Genomic DNA, 24,116 nt, shown 5'->3' with positions numbered 1-24,116 from the left:
CCGAGTTGCGGTGGATACCCAGAGCCAGCTTTAGCATTTTTGACTGTTCCTGGGAATCAGTAATTGGTTTCCTTCTTTGCCCCCAGTGTAACTATATCCTGTCTACCATGGGATTTCGGGAAAGGTAGGGAGATGATTCTTTGGGATAGACCTGAAATTTAAAGTGACTCATTTTACGTAAGATGAGCAGGCATGCCAGGAACATCTTTAGTTTCCTTCACCCACCCACCGACCCACCCACCCTGCCCCCAACTGTTTGCTGAGGTTTCTTGTTTCTCACAACACAAGTGACCATTTTCTATCAGTTTGTGTTTCAATGGTATCCTCACAGGGAAAAAAATAGGGAACTTATTTTTCAAATGGAAGCTGAGACTCTGCTTTTTTTTTTTGTCAAGTTCCTCCAAGCTTGAGTAACATGAGGCTGAAAAAAACATCTATGAGAACGGCCAGAAACATCATTTGTTTTACTATCCGCTCAAATTGTTACGCTGCTGATGTAGTCCGGGCAGAATAATCAGAAAGCAGTAATTGTACCACTATTGTCCCTGTTTGTTTTGTGCAATGGGCACATTTATGGGAAAACAGATATTAAGTCATGTCCATCAGATATCTTCAATTATTGTCTTGGTCAAATAATACTAACATGATGTCATCAGCATAATTAGAATCCCTGATACTCCTGCCCCCGTCTTACAACATTCTTAATTTCTTGGAGTCTCCAAATTGCTGTTCCTAGTGGGTCCACTGCCAAAACGTTAAGTCATTCTCATCTAGTTCCCTCTTACTTAAATAAATGAATAAGATGTGAACCCATTACACTGATTAAAAGTCGTACATTGGGAATACAGGTATGATTCTGCCTATTTGAGGTTTTTCCACAGTATCCTTCATCATCGCATCTAAGCAATGGGCCAAAATAATAAATAAGCATCTGAAGTATTCTATTCAGTTGAAATTAACAGGTTGAGGTAACTGTACACTTTGGTAACAAGGCCCATATGTTAGAGGCTGAATTTTTCCCTTTATGAAGCACACTCATTATGAGTTTTATGAGTATATAATCCACTCTCTCCATTCTATGTGCCAGTAGCTTGGGATATATTTTAATTTCTACTTAAAGATGCAAGATGAATCTGCAGTTTGGGCACTATGGTTCTCTTCTCTGTCCCTTTTCACTGCTGGAGAAATTGGCTCCCTTGAAGCACTCTCCTCAGGCTCCTAAAACATTAATATTTAATAATGGAGCTCCACCATAGTTGGTCACAGAATAGTTCATTCTCTTCCTGGGGTGGTGGTTCTTGCATTTATCTGCATGGAATAGATAGATGAACATCACTTAATATATGTCAAACCATAAGAGTTGAATTGCTTTTTTCAGCAGGATCACAGGAAGGTGCTTTCTTTCCCTCCCCATGCTCTCTCGCCCCCATTTATTTTTTTTAAATGCTTTCTGCTATCCAGCTCTTTTTGGGTGAACCTTGGTGAGGTATTTACAGTTCCTGTTTTACCCAATCCCATAGTTTGTCTTACAGGCATTATCAACTGTTATACATTTTTAGCTTATAAAGCTCTCAGGTTTGATTTTAGCCATCATACAATCTGTATAAAAAGGTTGTGGCCTATTTCCATTTGTGTGTGGGAGAAACTATTGAAACATTATTGTGCTCAAATATCCGATAACATATGAGGAAGAAGAAACCATTTTGACAGTAATAGTGACACTGTAAACTCCTCTTTTCCTAAGAAGAGGGGTATTCTTTTTCTACATTACTTTAAGGTACTGATTTTATTACACAGCTTTTTGTTACTGTGTTCCCAGGCATTTCATTTTCATAAGTTTTAAAGACACTAACATAAAATATTTAAAAATTAAGACATTTTCCTTATTTGCTTGAAGCTGAAACTGTTTCTTTAGTGAAATATTCCCTTTTATTGTATGTGTTTGTTGGTTTGTGTTTAATAATGATTGGAATGCTGATGTATTTTAGAGGGCTTTTTTTTAAAAAAAGAGAACAAACAAAACTGCAGGAAACTTTGCAAACTGATAAAATAAAGTCATATAAAATGTTTAATCTCCCAGTTTAAACAGTATCTCTGGAATATATTTTTGTATGAGAAGCTGAGAAATTAGTTTTGTGATACAACCTAACACAGAAACAAAACAAGCAGCCACTTTTGACCCTTTTGAAAAGTGATTGTATAATTCTCATGATGACAGCCAGCAGCATTCTTTGATTTATAGCAGAGCAACTTTCATTTAATATTCACCATATGGCAATTTTCACCACCTACATTGTTCGAGACCCATGTCAGTCACACACAAAGCAGTGAACCTTATTCCCAAGCAATTCCACTAAAACAGAGGATGTGTCATGTGGCATGTTGATTGATAGCACAAAGCACTGATAATTAGATCTCTTTGAGTTCTTTATAACTGGGCTCTAGGCTTTTCAACCTCATCCCATTACTCTGATGCTATTGAATTATAAAATGCATTAGCTTGTTTTCAAATGGTGTATTTGAAAGATGTGGTGACAAAAAGTCATCATGGAGCAAACTTTCACAATACAACCCAAATCATTAGTTTAATTGATATTCCTTCATTAAAGAATTGGTTTTAATTTGCACTATGGAAATATCTTAGAAAAGATTTAGAGTCCTTAATCCCATATCTTAACCTTCAAAGACAATATCTCATATTTTCTATTTTCTGGAGAAATTGTTTTCCTTAATCTTTGCTCTTTACTTTTTTATTTATATAATCATAAATCACGTGCTGCTTCATGGAATAAAAAGAATGCATGAACACTTGAGGTTGAATTTCAGGGTGCTGCATCCTATTCTGATGGTTGTTTTTTTTAAATGTATTACTGGAATGTTTTGAATTCAACAAATTGTCGTGTGTGTGTGTGTGTGTGCAGCACCACCTCTGCTGACAGGATTAAGAACCTGAAGAAGATCTCTGTGCAAGCTTGAGAGCTTCTCTTTCACCAATAGAAGTTGGGCTAACAAAAGATATTACCTCACGCACCTTGTCTCTCTGATATCCTAGGACCAATATGGCTACAGCAACACTGCAACCAAGGATTAAGAACTGTTTTATTGAACAACAGATGCTGTTGGACAGATTTTGCCACCATTATACTTGCTGAGTAGTACTTTACTCAGTGAGTAGTCCGCCAGTCTGGCTATATACTTCTAACAACTAACTGCATTTCTTCTGTAGCTCAGGTGATAAGGGAACTTATTCTTTTGGAGCAATAGCTTCTGACTTCTATCCGACCTGCTGCTATGAAATTAAATGGCCATTGTGGCCAGCAGAGTGATGATTGCACACACATTTATTACACCTTAGAGACTAACAAATGTATTTGGGCAAAGCTTATGCCCAAACAAATGTGTTAGTCTCTAAGGTGCCACAAGGACTCCTCCTTGTTTTTGCTGATACAGATGAACACAGCTACCACTCTGAAATCTGTCACATTTATTACAGTATTTTTAGCAGCATGTATGTCAGTTGAACAAGAAAATTAGTCTTCTCCATTTTTTCCACTCTTTCCTGGCAGCAGAGAGAGGGAGAGAGAGAAATGTTCAATTTCTACTGTAAACATGCAAATTCTGGGCCACGTCCCGCTCCCTTTGAAATCTATGACAAACTTCCATGGACTTTTCCTGGGAGTTGCATCAGGAACTTTCTGATCTTAGAATTCCCTCTAAAAATACCAACTAGAATTAGATGATAAAAGAGAGCTAGAAATATATGACCTCTTGTCATAAATATAAAGGGAAGGGTAACCATCTTTCTGTATACAGTGCTATAAAATCCCTCCTGGCCAAAGGCAACATCCTGTTACCTGTAAAGGGTTAAGAAGCTCAGCTAACCTGGCTGGCACCTGACCCAAAGGACCAATAAGGGGACAAGATACTTTCAAATCTTGGGGGGGTGGGGGAGGGAAGGGTTTTGTTTGTGCTCTTTGTTTACGTGGTTGATCTCTCTTGGGACTGAGAGAGGCCAGACAGAAATCCATCTTCTCCAACCCATCCTAATCCAAGTCTCCAATATTACAACCAGTATAGGTAAGCCCGGCAAGGCAGATTAGTTTATCTTTTGTTTTATGTGAATTTTCCCTGTGTTAAGAAGGAGATTGTTTCCTGTTTTCTGTAACTTTAAGGTTTTCCCCTGAGGGGATCCTCTGTGTTTTGAATCTGAGTACCGTGTAAAGTATTTTCCATCCTGATTTTACAGAGATGATTTTTACCTTTCTTTTTTTTTAAAATAAAATCCTTCTTTTAAGAACCTGACTGATTTTTCCATTGTTCCAAGATCCAGGGGTTTGGGTCTTTGATGATTTTGTAACAAATTGATTAGGATATTCCTTCTCAAGCCTCCCCAGGAAAGGAGGGCTTGGGGGGATATTTTGGGGGAAGACGTCTCCAAGTGGTCTCTTTCCCTGTTCTTTGTTTAAAATGCTTGGTGGTGGCAGCATACTGTTAAAGGACAAAGAAAAATTTGTACTTGGGGAAGTTTTTACCTAAGCTGGTAAGAATAAGCATGGGGGTCTTTCATGTGGGTCCCCACATCTGTATCCTAGAGTTCAGAGTGGGGAAGGAACCCTGACACCTCCTGAGGTCTCCTCCAACCCTAATCTATGATTCTATTATATTTTCTTTAACAGTTGTGAAAATAGAGGGCAGAGATAGCCAAATTGCAAGAGAACACTTGCTAGGAAAGACAAAGGTAATGACAGCCACGGAGTGTGGAACTGGATTGCAATAGTAGTTTTTTGCAAAAATACATATTTGGCTCAATCTGCTACATGAATGCTAGTCAGTAAAAAAATTGCCTGAACTTTACTGTGTTTCAGTGGCTGTCTCTGGTCAAATATTCAGAGGTAAAATTAGATAGTTATTCAAAACAGGATCATTCTGCTCCTCCTTTACTTCTGCTTTTCCAAACAGCAATTATAACGGCACACAGTGAACCAGGCTCAGCATGCCAAACTACCTTTAAATCTAGTGAAGCCACAAAAGGATTGGCAGTTGTTTTTGGATGAGCATCCATTCATGATGATGCTTATCCGAGCTATCCAACTTCTAGAAGTCCCTACAAAATATCACTGTTCAGCTACGTTAAATACATATAGCCCTCCACCAATAGGCCATCCCTCCGACAGCACCTTTGGTTCCTACTTTGTGGCATATTCTTGGGACTTTTCTGTTGACGCTCCTAGATGTTAATCCATCTTCTGATATTAGATGGTTTCATGACTATCTTGTTTTTCCCCTCCATTAAATATTTCCTTGTTTTTGTCAAATGTTTGTGTATCTATTTATCTATTCTCTGATGGATGACATGGATTAATGCATGATGGCTCTCACTAACATTATTCATGGATTATATACAGACAGTTCTTTTATATATAAATAGTGTAAAATTTTCAAAAGTACCTAAAGGGTATGGTTACACTGCAATAAGAGATCCACAGCACAGCTGCAGCTGGCCTGGGTCAGCTGACTTGGGCTTGCAGGGCTTGAGCTGCGGGGCTATAAAATTTCAGTGTAGACATTCAGACTCAAGCTCTGGAACCCTCCCCTCCCATGGGGTCTCAGAGCTCAAGCTCTGGCCTGAGTCCAAATGTCTACACTACAATTTCATAGCCCGGCAAACCTGAATCAGCTGATCCAGGCCAGCTGCAGGTCTTTTATTGCATTGTAGACATACGCACAGTCACTTAGAAGCCTAAGTCTCATTGAAAGGACAAATTTCTTTGGGCCAATTTCTTTAAGGTATTTAGACACCTAAAGATGCAGATCAGAGCCTCATAGGAGTTTCATAAATCTGGCCTTTAGGCTTCTCAGTCTCCTACGCTCTTTTAAAAATTTTACCCAGAGTTTGCTTCACATTACTGTAGGTTTCCTGTTGAGTCTCCAATTTATTCTGATTATACTATGGGTGTCTGGCATACAAAGTGCATTTCTTTTGTCGCGTTCCGTATTGATAAGATGGTATTAAAATAAAATTAGGTACACACTTTGGCCCAGATCCTCAGTTGATGTAAATCCATGTAGTTCCATTGAAGTCAACTGCTGCAATTTACTCAAGCTGAAGATCTGGCCCTTGATTTAGGTAGGTTTTCCAATTAACAAAAATAATGCAGGAAAATGTAAGTTTTCTGTAGAAAAATTCTAATAGAAATTCCTTATCCATGCCTGTTCCATGAGCTATTATAGCTATTTAGCTAATAACTTTTTTGGACAAGCAATAACTTACTCTTTGAGAGACGGCCCCAAATTCTGTTTTTATATCTCACAGGCCAAGGACGTATGAAAAGGCTGCCAAATCTCAAAAACAAGTAGACTTCAGCTGAGGTGAAAATCGAGCTTGTGTGGCCCCAGAGGTAAACACTGACCAAGGTGAACCTGAATTTATGTATCATAAACTGTGAGCACTGTAGCATTAAAGTAACTAGTTTTCTCTTTTTGTCTTTTGACTGGGTCATCTGCACTTTGGGTTACTTTCTCTATTTGCTTAGATAGAAATATATCCAAAATTTTCAGCTGAAAAGAGAGGAAATGGTAAATTAGATCAAAGAATCATCCTTAGATTGAAAGGATGAGGAATCCGTAACACTCTGGGTGAAATCCTGGCTCCACTGGAGTCATTGAGAGTTTTGCTACTGACTTCCAAGGGGCCAGAATTTCACCCCCTGTTTTTTCCAGCCTTTGGTAAAGGACTGGTACCAAGCAGAAAGAAGAAACCACACGTGGGTGCAATGAATATTGGTTACAATACTGTCTTTCAAAATGGAGAAGAAAAGTGGTAATACCATCATTATCAGCCATTATACTTTTGTTGCTAGATATCATACTTTAAGGTTAATAATTATTGTCTTTGTAGCAGTTAAAATGATACCAACATTATTGTGGTGTCTTGATTCAGAAGATTAAAACGTGTGGATTCTTTTTATTTTAAAAATCTGTAAACTGAGCATCTGAAATCAGGTAGCTTTAATTATTCCAAGCATTTTAGGGAAAATATCTAGGCTTGTCAAGGTTGTTTGAATCTTGTTGAGACAGAAATGAACGCAAAAGTTACTTTATCTCATTGATAATTAGATGAATAATTTCTCCGCTTTTTTAGCTGTAAAATCTCTCAGTGGGTTGAAAGATTAGCTAAAAGGGTTTCTGGATAGTCTCCAGGCTTTTAAAACTAATGCCATCAGTTTTGAATACATTTTGGAATAGCACAATCTTTTACCTACAGTCTAAAGGATTGAAATGCAGCTCCCACTGCCTGTCCGTGTAGGAGGTCAGGGAAATCCCTAATGTCTTGCTGACACAGTTTGCCCTTACCAGGTCACTTTCAAGGGACTTTATACAATGGTGACTAAGCTTAATGAAATGAAGCTATTCAGTATTGCCTTATAGTCCTGTCCTTCCACTTTTTGTAGTGGTGTAAGAATAAGCTGCTCTTGTCAAAGGGAGTCCCAAAATAGGGTGACTTTTTGAGATAAGACCCATCAAAAGGCACAAGGAAATCACCACTCAGAATCTGTACAAGCATCCCATGTCAATTTCAAATTTATGTTGCTATATGTCAATGAGCAGCTAACCAGAACTCATGCCTTGTGCTCAAATGCCATATGCAGTGTGGCAGAGTGATCAGCTGTCACTTCTTATTGTGCTGGTTATTATTGTTATTACTCATTCTGGGTATATCTCAAAGGTTCAGGTTTTTGATGTAAAGAGTTTCTTTCATGTGTTTGTTTTTGTGATTCTGCGAAAGTCAAATGAATCATGTTGTTTTTAACTTAAATAAAAAAGGCATAAGTTCTACATCCTCACCTCCGTTACTCATTGTGACCTGCTTCATTAACCTTTGAAATTTCATAGCCACTAAGTACTATAGTTAGTACTTAGTGCAGAGGTGGGCAAACTACGGCCTGCGGGCCACATCCGGCCAGCGGGGCCATCCTGCCCAGCCCCTGAGCTCCTGGCCTGGGAGGCTACCCCCAGCCTCTCCCCCGCTGTCCTCCCTCCCCCACAGCTATGCGGCCGCGCGGGTAGAGCTCTGGGCGGTGGGTCTGCGAGCTCCTGCAGGGCAGCGTGGCAGCGTGTCTGGCTCTGGTCGGAGGGCGGGGCTGCCAGACATGCTGCTCTGAGTGGCATGGTAAGGGGGCTGGGGCTGGGGGGTTTGACAATGGGCAGGTGATCCCAGGGGGCAGTCAGGGGACAGGGAGCAGGGTGCAGTTGGATGGGGAGGAGGTTCTGGGGGTGGGGTCCTGGGGGGTGGTTAGGGGTGGGGGTCCCAGGAGGGAGTAGTCAGAGGACAAGGAGTGGGGGGAGGTTTGATGGGTGGAGAGTTCTGAGGGGGGCAGTCAGGGGGTGTGAAGTGGGAGGGGTCGGATAGGGGACGGGGGCCAGGCTGTTTGGGGAGGCACAGCCTTCTCTACCTGGCCCTCTGTACAGTTTTGCAACCCCAATGTGGCTCTTATGTGGAGCCAGGATTTCAGCCTATGTTCAATTCATGGTCTGTTATGTATAGGTGCTCATGTAACCTTTGGGTGGGCTAGAGTTCACTTCATTACCCTTCTCCAGTGCCTACAAAACCCCCAACTCCTATAGAAGAGTAGCTGGAGACCCAGAGTTTAGTCTCTAAGGATTTTCATCAAGGATTGCACAGGGTCAACCTCCCCACATTCAAGTCCCAAAAGGAACTAAAGAAAGAATTTAATTAAATAACTTTATAAAATCTTATGATAAAGAAACACACAATCTAATTTTTACAACATGACATGGTTATGTTATAATCCACAGACATTACCTTCACAGTTATACATAAACATAAATAAAGAAAACAAATTAAAATCTGAACAGTTCAGTCCCCACAGAAATACAGTGAGAAGAAACTGAAAGTTCCCAAAAGCTTAGGTTTTGTTCGCCTAAGTCTCAGTTAGTCTTTGATCACCAAATCTATACAGTCTGCTGAGTCTAAAACACCATCTTCCCTCCACTTGCTTGTAGGAATCTTCAGCTGGAATCCATGCAAACTCTTCCTCTGCTGAAATCATTGCTAGCCAGTCAGCTAACTGATTAACCAATCACTCAGTTAAATATTTAGATTTAAAGAAAACCCTGCTGCAAAATGTTTCAGAGTTAGGGACAAGAGCCTGCTTTCAGCTCCTGGGCTCAGCTTCTCCCAACTCACACAGGGCACATAAGCTGCTGCACAGCAGCTGCCCAGACTGCTTGCCGTCATGGAGTCTGACCCCAGCAATAGGGAACCTACTAGAGCATACCCAAAACTACCATACCCAATTCCAGAAGCTTCTGCATGTGGAGTGCTAAATCCACCTAGCAACAATAACCCAGACACAGCTCACTTCTTTCTCCCCACAATGGGGCTCTTAACCAGATATCTCCCTATTAGGCACATGGGTTACACTCACGTGACACAATCCTGTATTTTTAAGGCTATGGACATTTTTAAAAAATGCTTAAATGTAGAATAGATGCACAAGTTCACCTTGTAATGGATGTATTATGGATACAGAATTATTATCATGCTCGTAAACATACATTTTCATCTTTCTCTGCGGCATCTGTGGTTGTTGGCAGGGGAATTGTTGGGCCAGATTTTGATGTCGTAACTGCACTGCATGTCTGAGATTTGTTTTAATTTATGTACGGTTCTTAAATTAACCTTCTTGCTTATGGTACTATCTCTGTGAAACCCCCACCTGCCAAACATGCTGCTTCTCAGATCTGCATTCTGGGCTATATACTTCCAAGTCCAGAATTCCCATTGGAGTGAATGGGAGGTTAACATGAGGAGTGAGGACTGTATATATGTCCCACTATTCGCATTCTTGAAAGGATTGTGTTATTTTCTTTGGGAGGAAAAGAGGAAAAATAGAGTAAGAATTAGTCAAAGGTTTCAATTCCTGCTAGTTTAACATGTTTACAAGATGGAACTAGAACCTATATTTGATGTTTCATGTCCTAATGTTGTCAGGTGTTCCGGGTGGGTTTGAGTTCATAAGCTCTTTCTTTTATTGTACATTTGGTGGTATTAAAAGTCCATGATAGATACCTCAATTGTAACTGGTCTCTCTCCTTTCCTTTAGAGGTATAATCAGTTACTGAGCTTCATGTAGCTATTGCATTATATCATAGGAGGGGAAAAAAGCTGAACAAAGGCCTAGGTCATCTCATAGAAAAAAAACATATGTACTGAAAGGTGTACACTACACAGGTTCAGTACACAGTTTTCAAGAGATGTTTCTGTAGTTGTTACACTGTCAAAATGTAATATTGATTGATCCACAAGATCATGCTTCCAACTACAATGTACCATTCGGTGATTAGTGGTGCTGGAACAATTTGTATCGTGGGGGTGCTGAGAGCTATTGAACCAAACTATAAACCCTGTATATGATGGAAACCACTTCAAGTCAGAGGATGCAGCTGCACCCCCAGTTCCCCTAGTTCCAGCACTTATTATGATTGTGATGAGCTGCATTCGTAAAAGAGACTGTTAATGTAGAACATAAAACCAAAGAGACTTTATTAAGATCTGACTCGCGTGTTTTGTTATGGTCTGTGATCCCTTGTGTATCTACAGCAGAAGCATTCCTTTGTTTCCATGTTTTTATTTCAGGTGATTAAAGAGGCTATACATGGCTAAATCTCACTTTGGGACAAATGTTTATCTCCAATACACACTGAAAACAGAAGAAAAAGTTAGAAATGACTTACTTTATATAAGGCTCACTTGAAGAATGTCTCCTGATCAAAGCTTTGCTACCTTCATTTCTCCTTGTAATTGAGAATTTGATAGAGCATCCTTTTAGCTAGCCCAGTGGTGCAGTATCTTCCCTTTTTGTTTTTTTAAGATTTTGACTCAGTGTACCAGTGGTTACCACTAGAAAGTCAGGGCTCCATTGCAGTCAATGGTAAAATTCCCATTGACTTGAGTAGAGCCAGGATTTCACCATCAGTAGTTTACCAAATGTGATATGTGAAGTACTGCAGTATTTCCCTTTATTTAGAATAGGAAATAAATGTGTTACCTTATCTCAGAGAACATGTGTGTTAACTGGCGGTAAATGTTAACTTTGTACTGGTGATAACATTCTGTATTTTCTCAACATACCTAGTACTTTTGTATTTGTTTGGAGCATTTTGGATTTTCAGTGGGTTTTGGTACTATACAAGTGATCTGCACAGTGAGTACCAGGTGTATTGTACTACATGTGTTGGACACATAGGGACTTTCACCCTCTGTTCGTGTGTCAGAAATTTCTATGCAAAAGCGATCTTATTTGTACTAATATATCACATTATTTAAATCATAGCATTTATAAATATCAATTTTAGTAACTAGTTTAGCAACTTCTAAATAAGTGCTACATACAGTATGTTAGACATTTGGGGCTTGATCCTATATGATTGCAGCCCGTAGGAATTATGCCACTGAAGTCAATAGGAACAGGATCTTTGGTTGTGATTTTCATACAATGACATACATGCCTATTTTTTCATGTGCATCAGCTTGCCTACTTTTGCACATATCTTTAGTGTCTCTGTACACACCTCTCTGGTTTGTGCAGATCCATGGTAAGTTTCTGTGAAAAAGGAAGTGTATTAATTTGCAACTACATTTTAATAGTAAATGGTGCATGCGTTGTTTAACCTGTTGATTTTACATTCTTTCTGGCTGTTGTATCCCTGCCTGGCTATCTTTCATTGTGTCTCAGATCAGTTTAAATTTTACTCTCTGAGGTCATCTTCTTTGTGTGGCTGGGTCGTAAACGCGGACTCTGTAATATTATTAGTGCAGCTTAGCACCTGCTTTATCACTTGAAAAATTTCTCTTGGATTTATAAATTGTGAAAGCCCTGTGTAAACAAATGGTCAAACGCAAGCTTCTAAAGACACCATAGTGACTCTTTAAGCTATGACCAAAAGAGCCGAAAAGTACCTCACAAGTTGCAATTAGAGACAGAGGCCTATTTTTCCTGGTGTTTTCTTTGACATAACTTACACTTTAGTGACTGGGAAGACATTATTTAACATCCCTCTCCAAATCCAACTTGAACCTGTCCATTTAAATATACTGTGCTTCAAATCCTTGTATTTTGACTCCTTGGTTTAGTTAAATCCTAGACTGCTAAATGGAACTCTGTTAGAGTCAATATTTAGATAGTAACCCTATTTGTAAATATTTTGAAATACAGGTTAAGTCAGCGGATCAAATAAATTGTTTGACACTGTTGTTTTTATTCCAACCGGACACCAGTAAGCAAAGCTCACTTGCAATGAGAATCTGAGACTGGAGATTCCTGCTTTGAGCTTCATTTGAGACATTTTTGCGATGCTTCATTGCTGCTTCTTTTTTTTTTTTTTTTGGCCAGAACGTCTTTTGGGTTAGATTTACGGGCAGTCAATATCTAAATGCTGGCTTAATATGTTACCTATATTCTAGCTTGAATGCTAGCAACTTAACCGTAAGTTTGGGCCTACCTTTCTGCCAATTTGCGGGAGATTTATGGACATAACTCCTATTACTGATAGTGGAATTTGCAAGTGTTAAATCATCACCACATCAGTGGAAGACTAGGCCACTAAAGGGTAGTTAAAATGAATATCAAAATTCCAAAGTATTTGTATTTTAAATCAGATTTTCTTCAAACTTTCCCACCCTTCGTTAGCTAATCATAGTACTTACTATAGTACCCTACAGTAAGTCACTGACTTTCAGTAGCATTTGTATATTTCAGATCTGATTATAACAAATTACTCTTATAGAATATGCTGTGTTTTGCATTTTTCATGTTAAAATATTTAGGGATTTAATTATTATTAACTAACAGCAATGCTTGAATTGTGCATTGGCAGGGCAGATTAGAAGATTATCCTAAAGCTGTGCCAATATAGTTATTAGCATTTGTGGCCTCTACAATATTGTTGGCATAGAAACTATGAAAATAACTATATTATGAATCATTTTATTAAATATTTCTGAATAGTGTATTGTTCAATTCCCCATGGAACCAGACTGGATTAAAGGACTAATTCCTTTTTTTCATTATCAATAGCATCCAACAGAGATCATGGTAGACTTTTAATGACCTCTTTTTTAAAAACATCAAAAATATATCTACCCTAATTTGACAGCTAATTAAAAAAGGTTTATCTCCGGTCTCATGTGGACTTTGGTTATAAAATCACTTATATCAGCTTTGTTTGTACTTACACTGTATTATGAAACAATAAGGTTTAATAGTTCAACCACTTTTCCTGTGTGGAAACAAACTTTGCTCTCTCAGGGTATCAGAGCTGACGCGTTAAAAACACAAACCAGCATTCAAGCTATACTGTTATTCCTCAGTTGTGATATTAATGCTAGCTTTTGCCAAATGAATGTTTAATTATCATAACAAAGCTATTGCTCATATTTAAGCTAAATTAAAACAAGGTTTTGTTTTTTTGGCCCTTGGATCTCTAGGGTAAATCCTTCCATTTCCACTGAGAGAAATTAGATACTCTGGATATGAGATGTACTTTCCCCCACAGCTCTACATTTTAAGAGTCACTAGTTTGTGCCTCCTTTTCTGTTCTTTTCAGTCTTATCACAAAGTTGGGAAGTAGAATACTTACGCCTTTGTCTACACTACCGGGGTAAGTTGACCCAAGTTACGCTACTCCAGTTACGTGAATAACATAACCGGAGTTGACATGGTTTAGGTCGACTTAATATGGTATCTATACTGCATAGTGTCGACAGGAGACACCCTCCTGCCGACTTCCCTTACTTTTCTTGGGGAACTGGAGTACCAGGGTCAACTGGAGAGTGCTCTGCCATCAATTTAGTGGGTCTTCACTAGACCCCTCTGCACTGATCTCAGCAGTGTCAATCTAGCCGTAGTATAGACAAATCCTTAGCCTTGTGTGTGACTTAGAGTAGATTCAGAAAAGCGCTGCATGCCTGCCATGGTATGAGTTGGTGAGGGCTCTAAATTACATTGAAGAGATAAAGGGAAGTCAGCATCTCATGGCCATTAGAGGGCAAATAATCAATTTCTCATGAAGCCAGTACTGACAATATACATTTGTCAGCTCAGGCAGGTCTCTTAATAAATGACACTGCTAGTCCATCCAATCATCCTAATCCATACACAAGCCACATCAATATATTGTAGATGATGTGTTCAGGCCATATAAGTTTCCAAACTCTACATTTATTCAAATAAGTTGTCATGCTGACTTATGTAATCAACTCTAATGAGCAATTACTGTAATAAGGATACCAATATTTGTGGTCTATAAATTATAAAGGCAACTTAGTTTTCTTTGTAAACACTCCAGAGCTATCATTTATGTCATCTTTTGATCACAAATTATAGAAATTAGACATAGAAAGAACCTAACAGGCATCTATACAATCACTCTGCCAAGCTAGGATTGTTTCCTATGGTATGTTTTTCAGCATACCTGCCGGCCTTTCAAAACAACAGTGTTCAAAACTGTTTGAAGGTCAATTGATAAGGGTGTTCCTCAAAAATCCCCCCTTCTATCAGTCCTTTCTATCCCTACTTCTTTCTCACCTACCCTCCGGTCTCTCTGTTAGCCCCTTCTCTGGAACTGAGACACACAGACCAGAACACAGCATCTAGAAGCAGAGCCACCAGCACTGTGTACTGTTACCTCCCTGCTCCATGATATTATGCTTGTGGGTATGCAGCCCAATATTATGTTGACTTGTTTTGCTCCCATAATTCATTGCAATATACTAGTTTGCTGTCTATTATCACCCAACGTCTTATTTGCCTCTATTAACTTACAGGTTCCTTCCAGTCTTGTTTTGTATTTTTCCAGGTTGAATCTAATTTTGTTATTTCTTTCCCATGTTTGTAATTAGAGCTGGCCAAGAGTCTGAATTTTGGTCCCACAAACAATTCCAAGATTTTGAATAGGTTTGGTTTTTTTTGTCACAAACTGGGACAAAAGATCAAATCTGGGAATTGTTTGTAAAACAAAATATGTCATCCTATTTTGTTTTAACCTTATTGAAATGTTTCATTTTGATACAGTCAAAAGATTTTGTTTATACTTTGTTTTGACTATCATATAGTATATATCATAATTTTTTACGTTTCAACTTTTATAGTAAAGTATAATATACAATATAACATACAAGTCAATGTGGCATTTCAGTTCTATTGAATTAATATTGATAAAATTGATGTGTTCCCACAAAACATTTCAATTTAATCTAATCAGCATTTTCTAATGGAAAACTGCTCAGTCAGAAAAGTTTGGACCAGCATTATTTGTAACCTCTTTAAATCTTTTTATATGATTTCTTTATTATAATTTAGTAACTTCAATTAATTTAATTGACATGATCCTTGTTTCCTCTTACAGAATCAGAATGAAGATATTATAGTTCAGTTCTACTCTGAAAGATGACCATAAAATAATATTGTGAGGTTCCATGCTTGGTGTTTTCTCAGGGATTTCCATATCAAATGTACTCAGTGTCCCAATAAAAAGGTGATTTTTCTAACTGCCAGACTCAACCTCAGATATTTAAGTCTAACACTGTTCTCTCTAGCCCATACATAATCACCAATAATACAGATTCTTCAAGTTAAATACTGCTCTTAATTTACTTCAGTGGGATTGCACAGGTGTATTTTAGCATATAATTTGAAAACAATGATTTGTACAGATGGCCAGGCAAAGGGAGATTAGTTAACAATTCTGTTGATGATGCAAAAAAAAATCTGCAAAAACGATTCTGTTGATGATACAAAAAAAATCTCTCCCAGGGTTGTGCTGTTTTTGCATGGTTTACAGCAACAAAGCATACTACTGGGATAACTCATAACAGCAAATATGAATCTGAATATACAACAGAAGTAGGTTGCTGAATGGAAAGGTGCTATTTTTACATGGTGACCTTTTACAGTAGAATTGCAGTTTAAATAAGATTGGACCCAACATCGATCCAGGCAGCATCTTTCAAAGCAGAGGGGTCCTCACAGAGAAAGTTCTACCAGATTCTCCCTTTCTTTTGTATTAGGGTGCCTCTACCTTTTGATCTCAGCTGTGGCAGAATGGCACAGGTTGTTTCTCTAGTAGGCAAATCGCAAGCCATTAGGTACTTTATGGGTCAAAACCAACACCTTAAACTCCACCGAAAAACCCACAGGAAGCCCGTGCAAATTGCAAGGCACAGCTGTGATAGATGAGAGACCTTGCTTAGCTAGCAGGCTGCTGTGCTCTGAACCAGCTTCAATTTTCAAATGGATTTATGATATAGCCCCAAGAAGAACTGAGTGAAATTTGGAATTTGCATCTCAGGAAATTCCAACATTTCAACATTTGTTTTTTGTCCTGAAATGGGATGAAAACTTGAAACAGTCAAAATTTGCTATTGAGTGGAAATTCCAAAAACTTTTGATTCAGAAATGTTTCCTTTCAATATTTTCAGCTGAAACATTTCAACACTTTGAATTAGAAATGTTTTGTCTTGGTTTGTTGCGGTTCAGTGTTGAAATGTAGTTCATTTCCATATTCTATTAACTGAAGTGTTGTTCTGGCCCCCATTCTCTCCTATGGGCCATGCTCCCTGGTTGGACTACATCTTCTATACTGCACATATAGTCATGTAACTGCCATGATGCACTGCTCAGGGGAAATGCATTATGGGAGATGTAGTTCTTCTTTGAGTAGATGCAGCTGTGTATTCCACTTAGCTAGACAATTTTACCTAGCAATACCTGTAAAAGTCAGCAATCTCGCCTGATTGTCATAGCCCCTTCCCTGGCTATATGAGGCAGCACCACTTCGCCCTGCCCACCACAGTTACTTCTTACTGCCCATGGCTGGAGTTGGAGCTCTGTGTGGTTCTTAACCTCACAATGCCGCAGGTTTTGAATTAATTGTTCTAATTGCATTTATTTATGAAGTACCCTTAGCATTAGTGTTAGTTAGTTAGCTCACTTCAGTGTTTTCCCTGGTGATGCCCTCACCAGGTTTCAAAAATTGTCTGTCGTGTGGAGGGGCAATCCTTGACAACAACCCTCACATCAAAGAGTGGTGTTTGATTTGTAAATCATTCACAAAATGGACTCAGGTGGCTAGAGACCTTGGCCTTTGCCTAAAGCAGCAACTTCTTTAGCAGTCCATGACGCCTTTCTCAGCACCAAAGCCTACATCAAATCGAAGGTCACCATCAACCTCAGTGCATGGTACTGGCTCACACTCTGGGACTGGCGCCTCTCTGGAGAGGCAAAGAAGCTACTTCTCATTGAGTGTGCAGAGGAAAAGTTTTGATAAGACCAACTGGGGTCACTCCAGGCCTCATGGGGGCGCTTTTTCCTCTTCCAGAAAGAATACAGCTATAGGATGGTGCAGGTCTTTCTAATCACTTCTTGGTATGGGATAGGAGTGTTGGAGATCCTGTACCACTGATTCCAGTTCCATCCCTAAGGCACCTGTTGATCCAGTACCGATGCTGGCAATGGCTGTTTCCACACTGCTGGCATATCAGGCAGTGGTGAACCTCCTCTGCCTTTCCATCTCAAGCTCTCCTTTGGTCCAGTACTTTGCCAGGGCTATGGCATCTTCAGCCTCAATGCTTGGCAGCACTGTTGAACCTTCGGGTCTGTCAGTACCACATCCCGATATTCCCTTGCCACAGACTGTGGAAGTGAGGCCAGTGCTGAGCTCGGCACAAGGGACCTCCTTGATACCAGGAAACTCTTCAGCACTGCTGCACTTCACAGTGCTGATGTTACCATGGCAACACTCCCCGCCCTCCACCTTGGCATTGTCAGCAACATTGGTACTGCTGCCAACTTTGGTACCAACACTGCTCCTGGTACCAGAGACAACTGGGCCTTATTCAGTGCTGGCTGTGCCATCTCCACCATTGACACCAGTCCCTGCCTTGCTGTGGGAAATGGATGAGTCAGACTAGTTGCTCATGCCTTCAGGCTGACTCCACCTGTATTCTCTGAAACTGGAGACTCCTTGGCATCCAGGTGGGGATGCTCCTTCTGCTCTCCATCACCTGACCCATACCTGGGACAGTTCATGGAGCAGCACTGGTCTTGAGATTGGCACTTTTCCCACTGTAGGGACAAAGGACTCTGGCCTGGCACCTACTGGCCACCAATACCTTACCCCTATACTCCGTGGCCCCTATGGAATCCATGGGATGCTCCTCTATGGCAGAGGTCACAGTCCTCATCCCATTCTAAGGCGAGATCTCCAGGCATGTCAATGGCTGGGGCTGTCGACCCATTGCAAGCTCAAGCACTGGTTGTCCTTCCTTTTATGAAGCCTTTAGAGCTGTCCCATCTAGGTCCACCTGTTCGGGACCAGGACCCATCACTGGCGCAGTTGATGGCCTGTTCATTGTCCCCAGACAATTTGTGGTGCCTGGCTCTTCCTCTCCATCAGTGCTTGAGGATTTCAAGGATCTTTTGAAGCATGTAGCTGCTTCCCTGGACATCCAGGTGTTGTTCCTGCAGTAGAACACCCATAAGCTACTGGACATCCTGCAGCCATCTTCCCCAGGGAGAGTGTATGATAAGCTACTGGAGCCTGCAAAGGTTCTTTGGTGCATACTGGCTCCTATGGCAAAGCGTTTGGAGAAATGCTAGTTTGAACCAATGCAGGGAGTTGAGGGGTTTTACTCCCACTTGGCTAATTCCCTGGTTGTAATCTCAGTGAATGACAGAGCTCAGAACGGCAAATTTAAGTCCACCCCTAAAGACAAGGAGTTCAAAATGAAAGGATTTAATAGGTAGAAAGATCTACATCTCCTCTTCCCTTCAAATGTGGATTGTGAACCAGCAGATATTCAGCGAGCTGTAGCTCACGAAAGCTTATGCTCAAATAAATTGGTTAGTCTCTAAGGTGCCACAAGTACTCCTTTTCTTTCCGCAGATATTGTTATCCAAATACAACTTTGTAAATTGGATGGCTATGTCTAAATTTACAGACCAACTGCCTGAAGCCTCCAAAGAGGAATTTTAGGTGTTTATTGCTGAAGGCTCCTTTGTGGCCAAGATGTTACTGCAGTCCACACTTGATATAGCAGACACTTTGGCCAGAATGATGGCCTAGAAGTGACCATGAGAAGGGTGTCCTGGCTGCAGACTTTGGGCAGTGCTTCCCATGTGCAGCGAGCTTTAGAGGACTTGCCCTTCAATGGTAGAGTACTTTTGGGGGGCAAAACTGATGAAATTTTGCAATCATTCAAGGACTCTAGGGGTACCCTATGTTGTTCAGGGGTGTATGCACCAACCATGCAAAGGCTCTATTTCAGCAGTCAGCTGCAGCACCAGCAGCAATACTGGCCACAGGGCCCCTTTGGGCAATATTTCCCTCCTACGAGACAGTGGGACTACCCTAGAAAAGGGCACAGGTCCTAGAGAGGGGGCCATTTGGGCTCTGGGTTTGCCTAGTCAACAAACCCTCCCTCCCGCAACCCCCCACTACCACCATCCCAGAAGCCGGTTTGGACTTTTCTCCAGAGCAGCAGCCCAGTCATGACTTCTATTTCCTCATTTCCCCCCACCCCTGTTCAGGGACCTGCTTCGTCTCAGTCTGCAATCTCAACCGTTCATGAGAAGTTTGCATGTGCCTGAGGCTCTTGGGCCATGTGTCCGCATGCACAAAGCCGGTTCAATTTGCCAGGTTGCACCTTTGCCCTCTTTAAATGTGGCTCAGGACAATTTACCTTCCAACCCTTCACCCCCTGGATTGGTTGGTCTGCCTCCCTCCATTGATCCTGGACTCTTTGCAATGGTGGATGGTTCAGGGAGATGTATGTCAGGGCAGTCCCTTCACTAAACCCTTTACCAACCAGAACTGTGGTCATTGACACTTCCCTAATGGGTTGGGGAGCACATCTGGGGTTGCTGAAGGTTCATGGTCTGTGGTTGGAGCAGGAAGCTTCACTGCATATCAGTGTGCCAGAGCTTCAGGCCAGCCACAATGCCTGTCACACTTTTCTAGACCACATTAGGGGCCCAGTGGTTTGTATACTTACCGACAATACCACCACAATGTAATATGTGAACAGGCAAGGGGTAGCACACTGCAGGGTGCTCTGCCAAGAGGCAATCAGGCTGTGGCAGTTTTGCATCAAAGAGAGTATCACTTGCCCAGGGCCCAGAATCACCTCACGAACCATCTCAGCAGGAATTTTTCCCTGAGTTATGAGTGGTCTCTGAAGACCAGTGTTCTGCAAGTCATCTTCATGGCTTGGGGCATCCTGATAACTGACCTGTTTGCTACAAGGGACAACAGGAAATGCAGGTTATTCTGCTCTTGCGGGGGCCTCAGTTTGGGCTCTCTGACGAACGCCTTCCACCTCAGTTGGCAATCAGCTCTCCTCTATGCTTTTCCTCTGATCCCGATCATTCCACAGGTCATCCTCAAGCTGAAAGCAGATCGGGCCAAGCTGAACCTAATTGCCCCAGCAGTGTTGGTTTTCCAACTTTCTTGTGTTGTCTATTCAAACTCCCATGTCCTCTTCATCCAGACTTGCTCAAACAAAATCACAGTCACACTTTGCATCCCATGCTCAGCACCCTGCATCTCACTGTGTGGCTGCTCCATAGTTGAATGAGAAGGAAGAGCAATGTTCAGTGGCTGTTTGACGCATTCTACTCCATAGTAGAAAGCCCTCTACCAGAATGGTCTATTCAGCAAAATGGAAGCGGTTTTCAATGTGGTCAATGGCGCTCAGAGTTTAGCAGATTCTGGCTCACATCTAGACCATCTTGGAGTACTAGCTGCGTCTTCAGGCTTTATGCTGAGCTCATTGAAGGTGCATCTGCCAGCAATCTCAGCAGATCATCCACCCATTCATGGCAGACTGATATTTTCCAATGCCATGGTATCAAGATACTTAAAAGGAATTCTTCATCTCAATCTGCTGGTGTGAGAACTGGTTCCTTTGTGCGACATTTTTGTGGCATCCTGTCCCTTTCCGTTCTTGTGTCAAAAAACTCTGTTCCTGATAGCAATAACAACTGCAAGGAGAGCATGACAGTTGCAGGCATTGATGGCAGAGCCACCTCATATGCAGTTCTCCAAAGACAAAGTGATGTTGCAGCCACATTCCAAATTTTTGTCTAAAGTGGTCTCTCAGTTTCATGTGAACCAGACAGTATATTTAACCCTGTTTTTTTTCTAAGCTGTATTCATCCCCAGAGGGACTGCCTTCACACATTAGATGTCAGATGATATCTAACCTACCTGGACAGGACTAAACCTTTTTGTGCTTCAACTTATCTGTTTATGGTGTATGTAGACTGTATGAAGGGACAGGCAGTCTCTTAACAAATGATCTCTTAGTGGATAACATACTGTATCAAGGCTCCATATGAAATAGCTTCCACTATGCCCCCTCAATGGATGCATGCTCATTCTACAAGAGTGCCAGCTACATCAATGGTATTCTTAAGTGATATCGCAATATTGGACATTTGAAGGGCTGCCACATGGTCATCAATTACGCCATTACTGCGGTATTCAGAGCAGATGCAAACTTTGGGAAGGCAGTCCTGCAGTTCTTGTTAAAACTGAGTCTGAGCCCCACCCCCTAGTGACACTGCTTGTGAGCCACCTAAGTGAAATACGCCGTTGCATCTACTCTAATAATAATAAGAAACGGCTACTTAGTGTAACTCTGGCTCTTTGAGATGTAATGCAGATGTGTATTCCATGACCCATCCTCTATCTCCTTTGCTAGTCTCTGAGCATTCGGTGAGAAGGAACTGAAGGGAGGTCAAGGTAGTGCCACCTCATATAGCCAGAGAAAGGGCTATGGCCTCAAACCATGAGTGCTGTCTCCTACGGATACTGGTAGACAAAATTCTCCAGCTCTAGTGCACTGGACGTGCACATACCTAAGTAGAATACATATCTGCATCACATACTGCAGAACCACAGTTACAGTAAATAACTATTTCTTCTCCTGGGAGCCCAGCCAATAGAGAATGGGGCCTGGAACCATAACTCCATAGGGTAATGCACCATAGGTAAATGTAATTTAATGTTTTTGAGAACCGATTCAAATGAAATATTTTGGGGCAGTTAAAAAAAACAAAATATTATGATTTGGATCAAACCAACTCTGAATGAAATATTTCATTTCAATTAAACTTTTCAGTAAAATCAAAATGTTCCCATAGAAGATTTTTGTGTAAGCTGCATTTTCCATTGAAGCATCATTCTGACAGAAAATTCCCAACCAGCTTTAGTCCCAAATGAAACATATTGCAGCATTGAAGTAATCTAGATTTGTTGTGACAAATCATAATTACAATTTACAAAATCCACATTGACTTAATCCCAAACACTGAGGGTCCCGAGAAGACTATTGTTCTACAGTGTATTCACAGACACATTAAACCCTATCCCAATGCAGTAGCCTGTCGGGGAGAACACCAAGTCCCTTGTAGTAGGGGTGGCCTCAAAATGAGCCAATGCCATTATCTTGGGTCAGGATTGGGAACATTTCTCTGAGGTACTGAGAGGGTTTATACTAGCCCAAGAGGGATTAACTGAGAGGGTCGTGGGAGACAGGATCTCAAAACCTGTGATGTTGGCAGATGTAGGTGAGGAGCAGCACCTTGGAAACGGAGGATCTAGCCAAGGTGAAGCTCCCCCAGAAGAGTCACCTAACAATTTAAGCGATATTGTCCCCCACCCCAACAAGAGGGGGACAGCCTAACCAGAGGGACTGACTTCATCAAGGATGAGAAGGAAGATGAAACCTTGAGCCAGGCTTTTGACCAACAGCTGGTGGTTAATGGGGAGGTGATAGACCTACAACAAGCAGAGCAGCACCCTCAATTTGAGCTCCTGGCAGAGCGCCTGTTCCAGCTGGAGAAAGACTGACTGACTGGGGATCTAAAGGTGTGACAAAACCCCCTCTAGTTCCACTTCCTGTGTAGGCATCCCACTTGAAAGGATTGGGATGGACCTCACTGGGCCCTTAGAAACAAGTGCAGCAGAGGACAAACATATTAGTTGTAGTTGATTACACCACCTGCTATCCTAAGGCAATCCCAACATGTGCCCCCAATGCAAAGACTATTGCAGCAGAACTGCTAAAAGTCCTTGCCAGAATAGGGGTACCTAAGGAGATACTCACTGATCAAGGTATCAACTTGACATCTCAGCTGCTGAAAGAGGTGTGTGATGAACTCAAAATAAAGACTCAATGTAAGTCTGTCTCTCACTCACAAATGGATGGTCTAGTTGAATGATTCAACTGTACCCTGAAAGGGATGTTTAAAAAGTTTATTGCTGAGGACCCTCATCAATGTTGTTTGCTATTTGAGAAGTTCCCCAATTATCTACAGGATTCTCCCCATTTAAACTCTTATATCAGAGACAACCCCTCTTGACAACTTCATTGCACCGTGACCCCCTTCTGACAATACAAAAATGGTCCATGAGATATGGGAGGAACTGGCTCCTATGACAGAATAAGTTGTGTAGTATGTACTGAAGCTCCAGGAGAGGCTCAAAACCCTAGGGACCTTTGCCAAAGAAAACCTCAGTGCTCAACAGGCCCAGGAACAAGCTTATAACAAAGAGGTGCATATTTAAACTGAGCGTATTGTTACATCTATTTCCAAATGCAGAGCCCAAGTCAGCTGCTAAATGGGAAGGGCCATGCGAAGTAGTCTGCCAAGTTGGGCCAGTTAACTATGAAATCAGCCAGCCCAACAAGAGGAAGCTCACCCATGTCTTCCATATTAACCTTCTGAAGCCATGGAAGCAGTGGGAGAACTTATTTATCACTCCTTATTCACCTGAGCTAGAGTTGGGGCCCCAAGTGCCAACCTCACTGGCTAACTGCAAATCCAGCAAAGTGTAGGAAAAGAAGGGGAAGAAGAAACCACCTACCAGGGGAGGGTCAGGTCCAATTCTTTGTGGACAAAGTCCAGGCCCTCAAAGCATGCCCTACCGCAACTATGAAGAAACAAGTCAGAAGGTTGTGGGGACTCGCAGGTTATTGCTGCTGATTCATGCCAGCTTTTCAATGATAGCCTTATTAAGGACAGTAGCCC

The 24,116-nt window shown here is 41.2% G+C and overlaps 1 protein-coding gene across 3 annotated transcripts in view; it reads left to right on the top strand.

Moving 5' to 3' along the window:
• Positions 1-24,116, top strand: part of LOC311515457 (uncharacterized protein C8orf34 homolog) — a 355,940-nt gene that overhangs the window by 249,887 nt on the left and 81,937 nt on the right. Inside the window, exon 14 of one of the 3 annotated variants that reach the window (XM_084618533.1) lies at positions 6,314-6,911. The exons of 1 other annotated variant lie outside the window; for it this stretch is intronic. In XM_084618533.1, the coding sequence (XP_084474659.1) occupies positions 6,314-6,357 (44 nt within the window). In that variant the 3' untranslated portion in view covers positions 6,358-6,911. Of the gene's footprint in view, positions 1-6,313; positions 6,912-24,116 lie in introns of those variants that run through there. One more of the 3 variants, XM_084618531.1, reaches the window with a different exon arrangement.

This window comes from Lepidochelys olivacea (genome assembly GCF_965140295.1).
Source record: "Lepidochelys olivacea isolate rLepOli2 genome assembly, chromosome: 2".
Classification (NCBI taxonomy): domain Eukaryota; kingdom Metazoa; phylum Chordata; order Testudines; family Cheloniidae; genus Lepidochelys; species Lepidochelys olivacea.
Note: the sequence above shows the minus strand (reverse complement) of the source record. Positions and strands in the feature narration are given on the sequence as shown.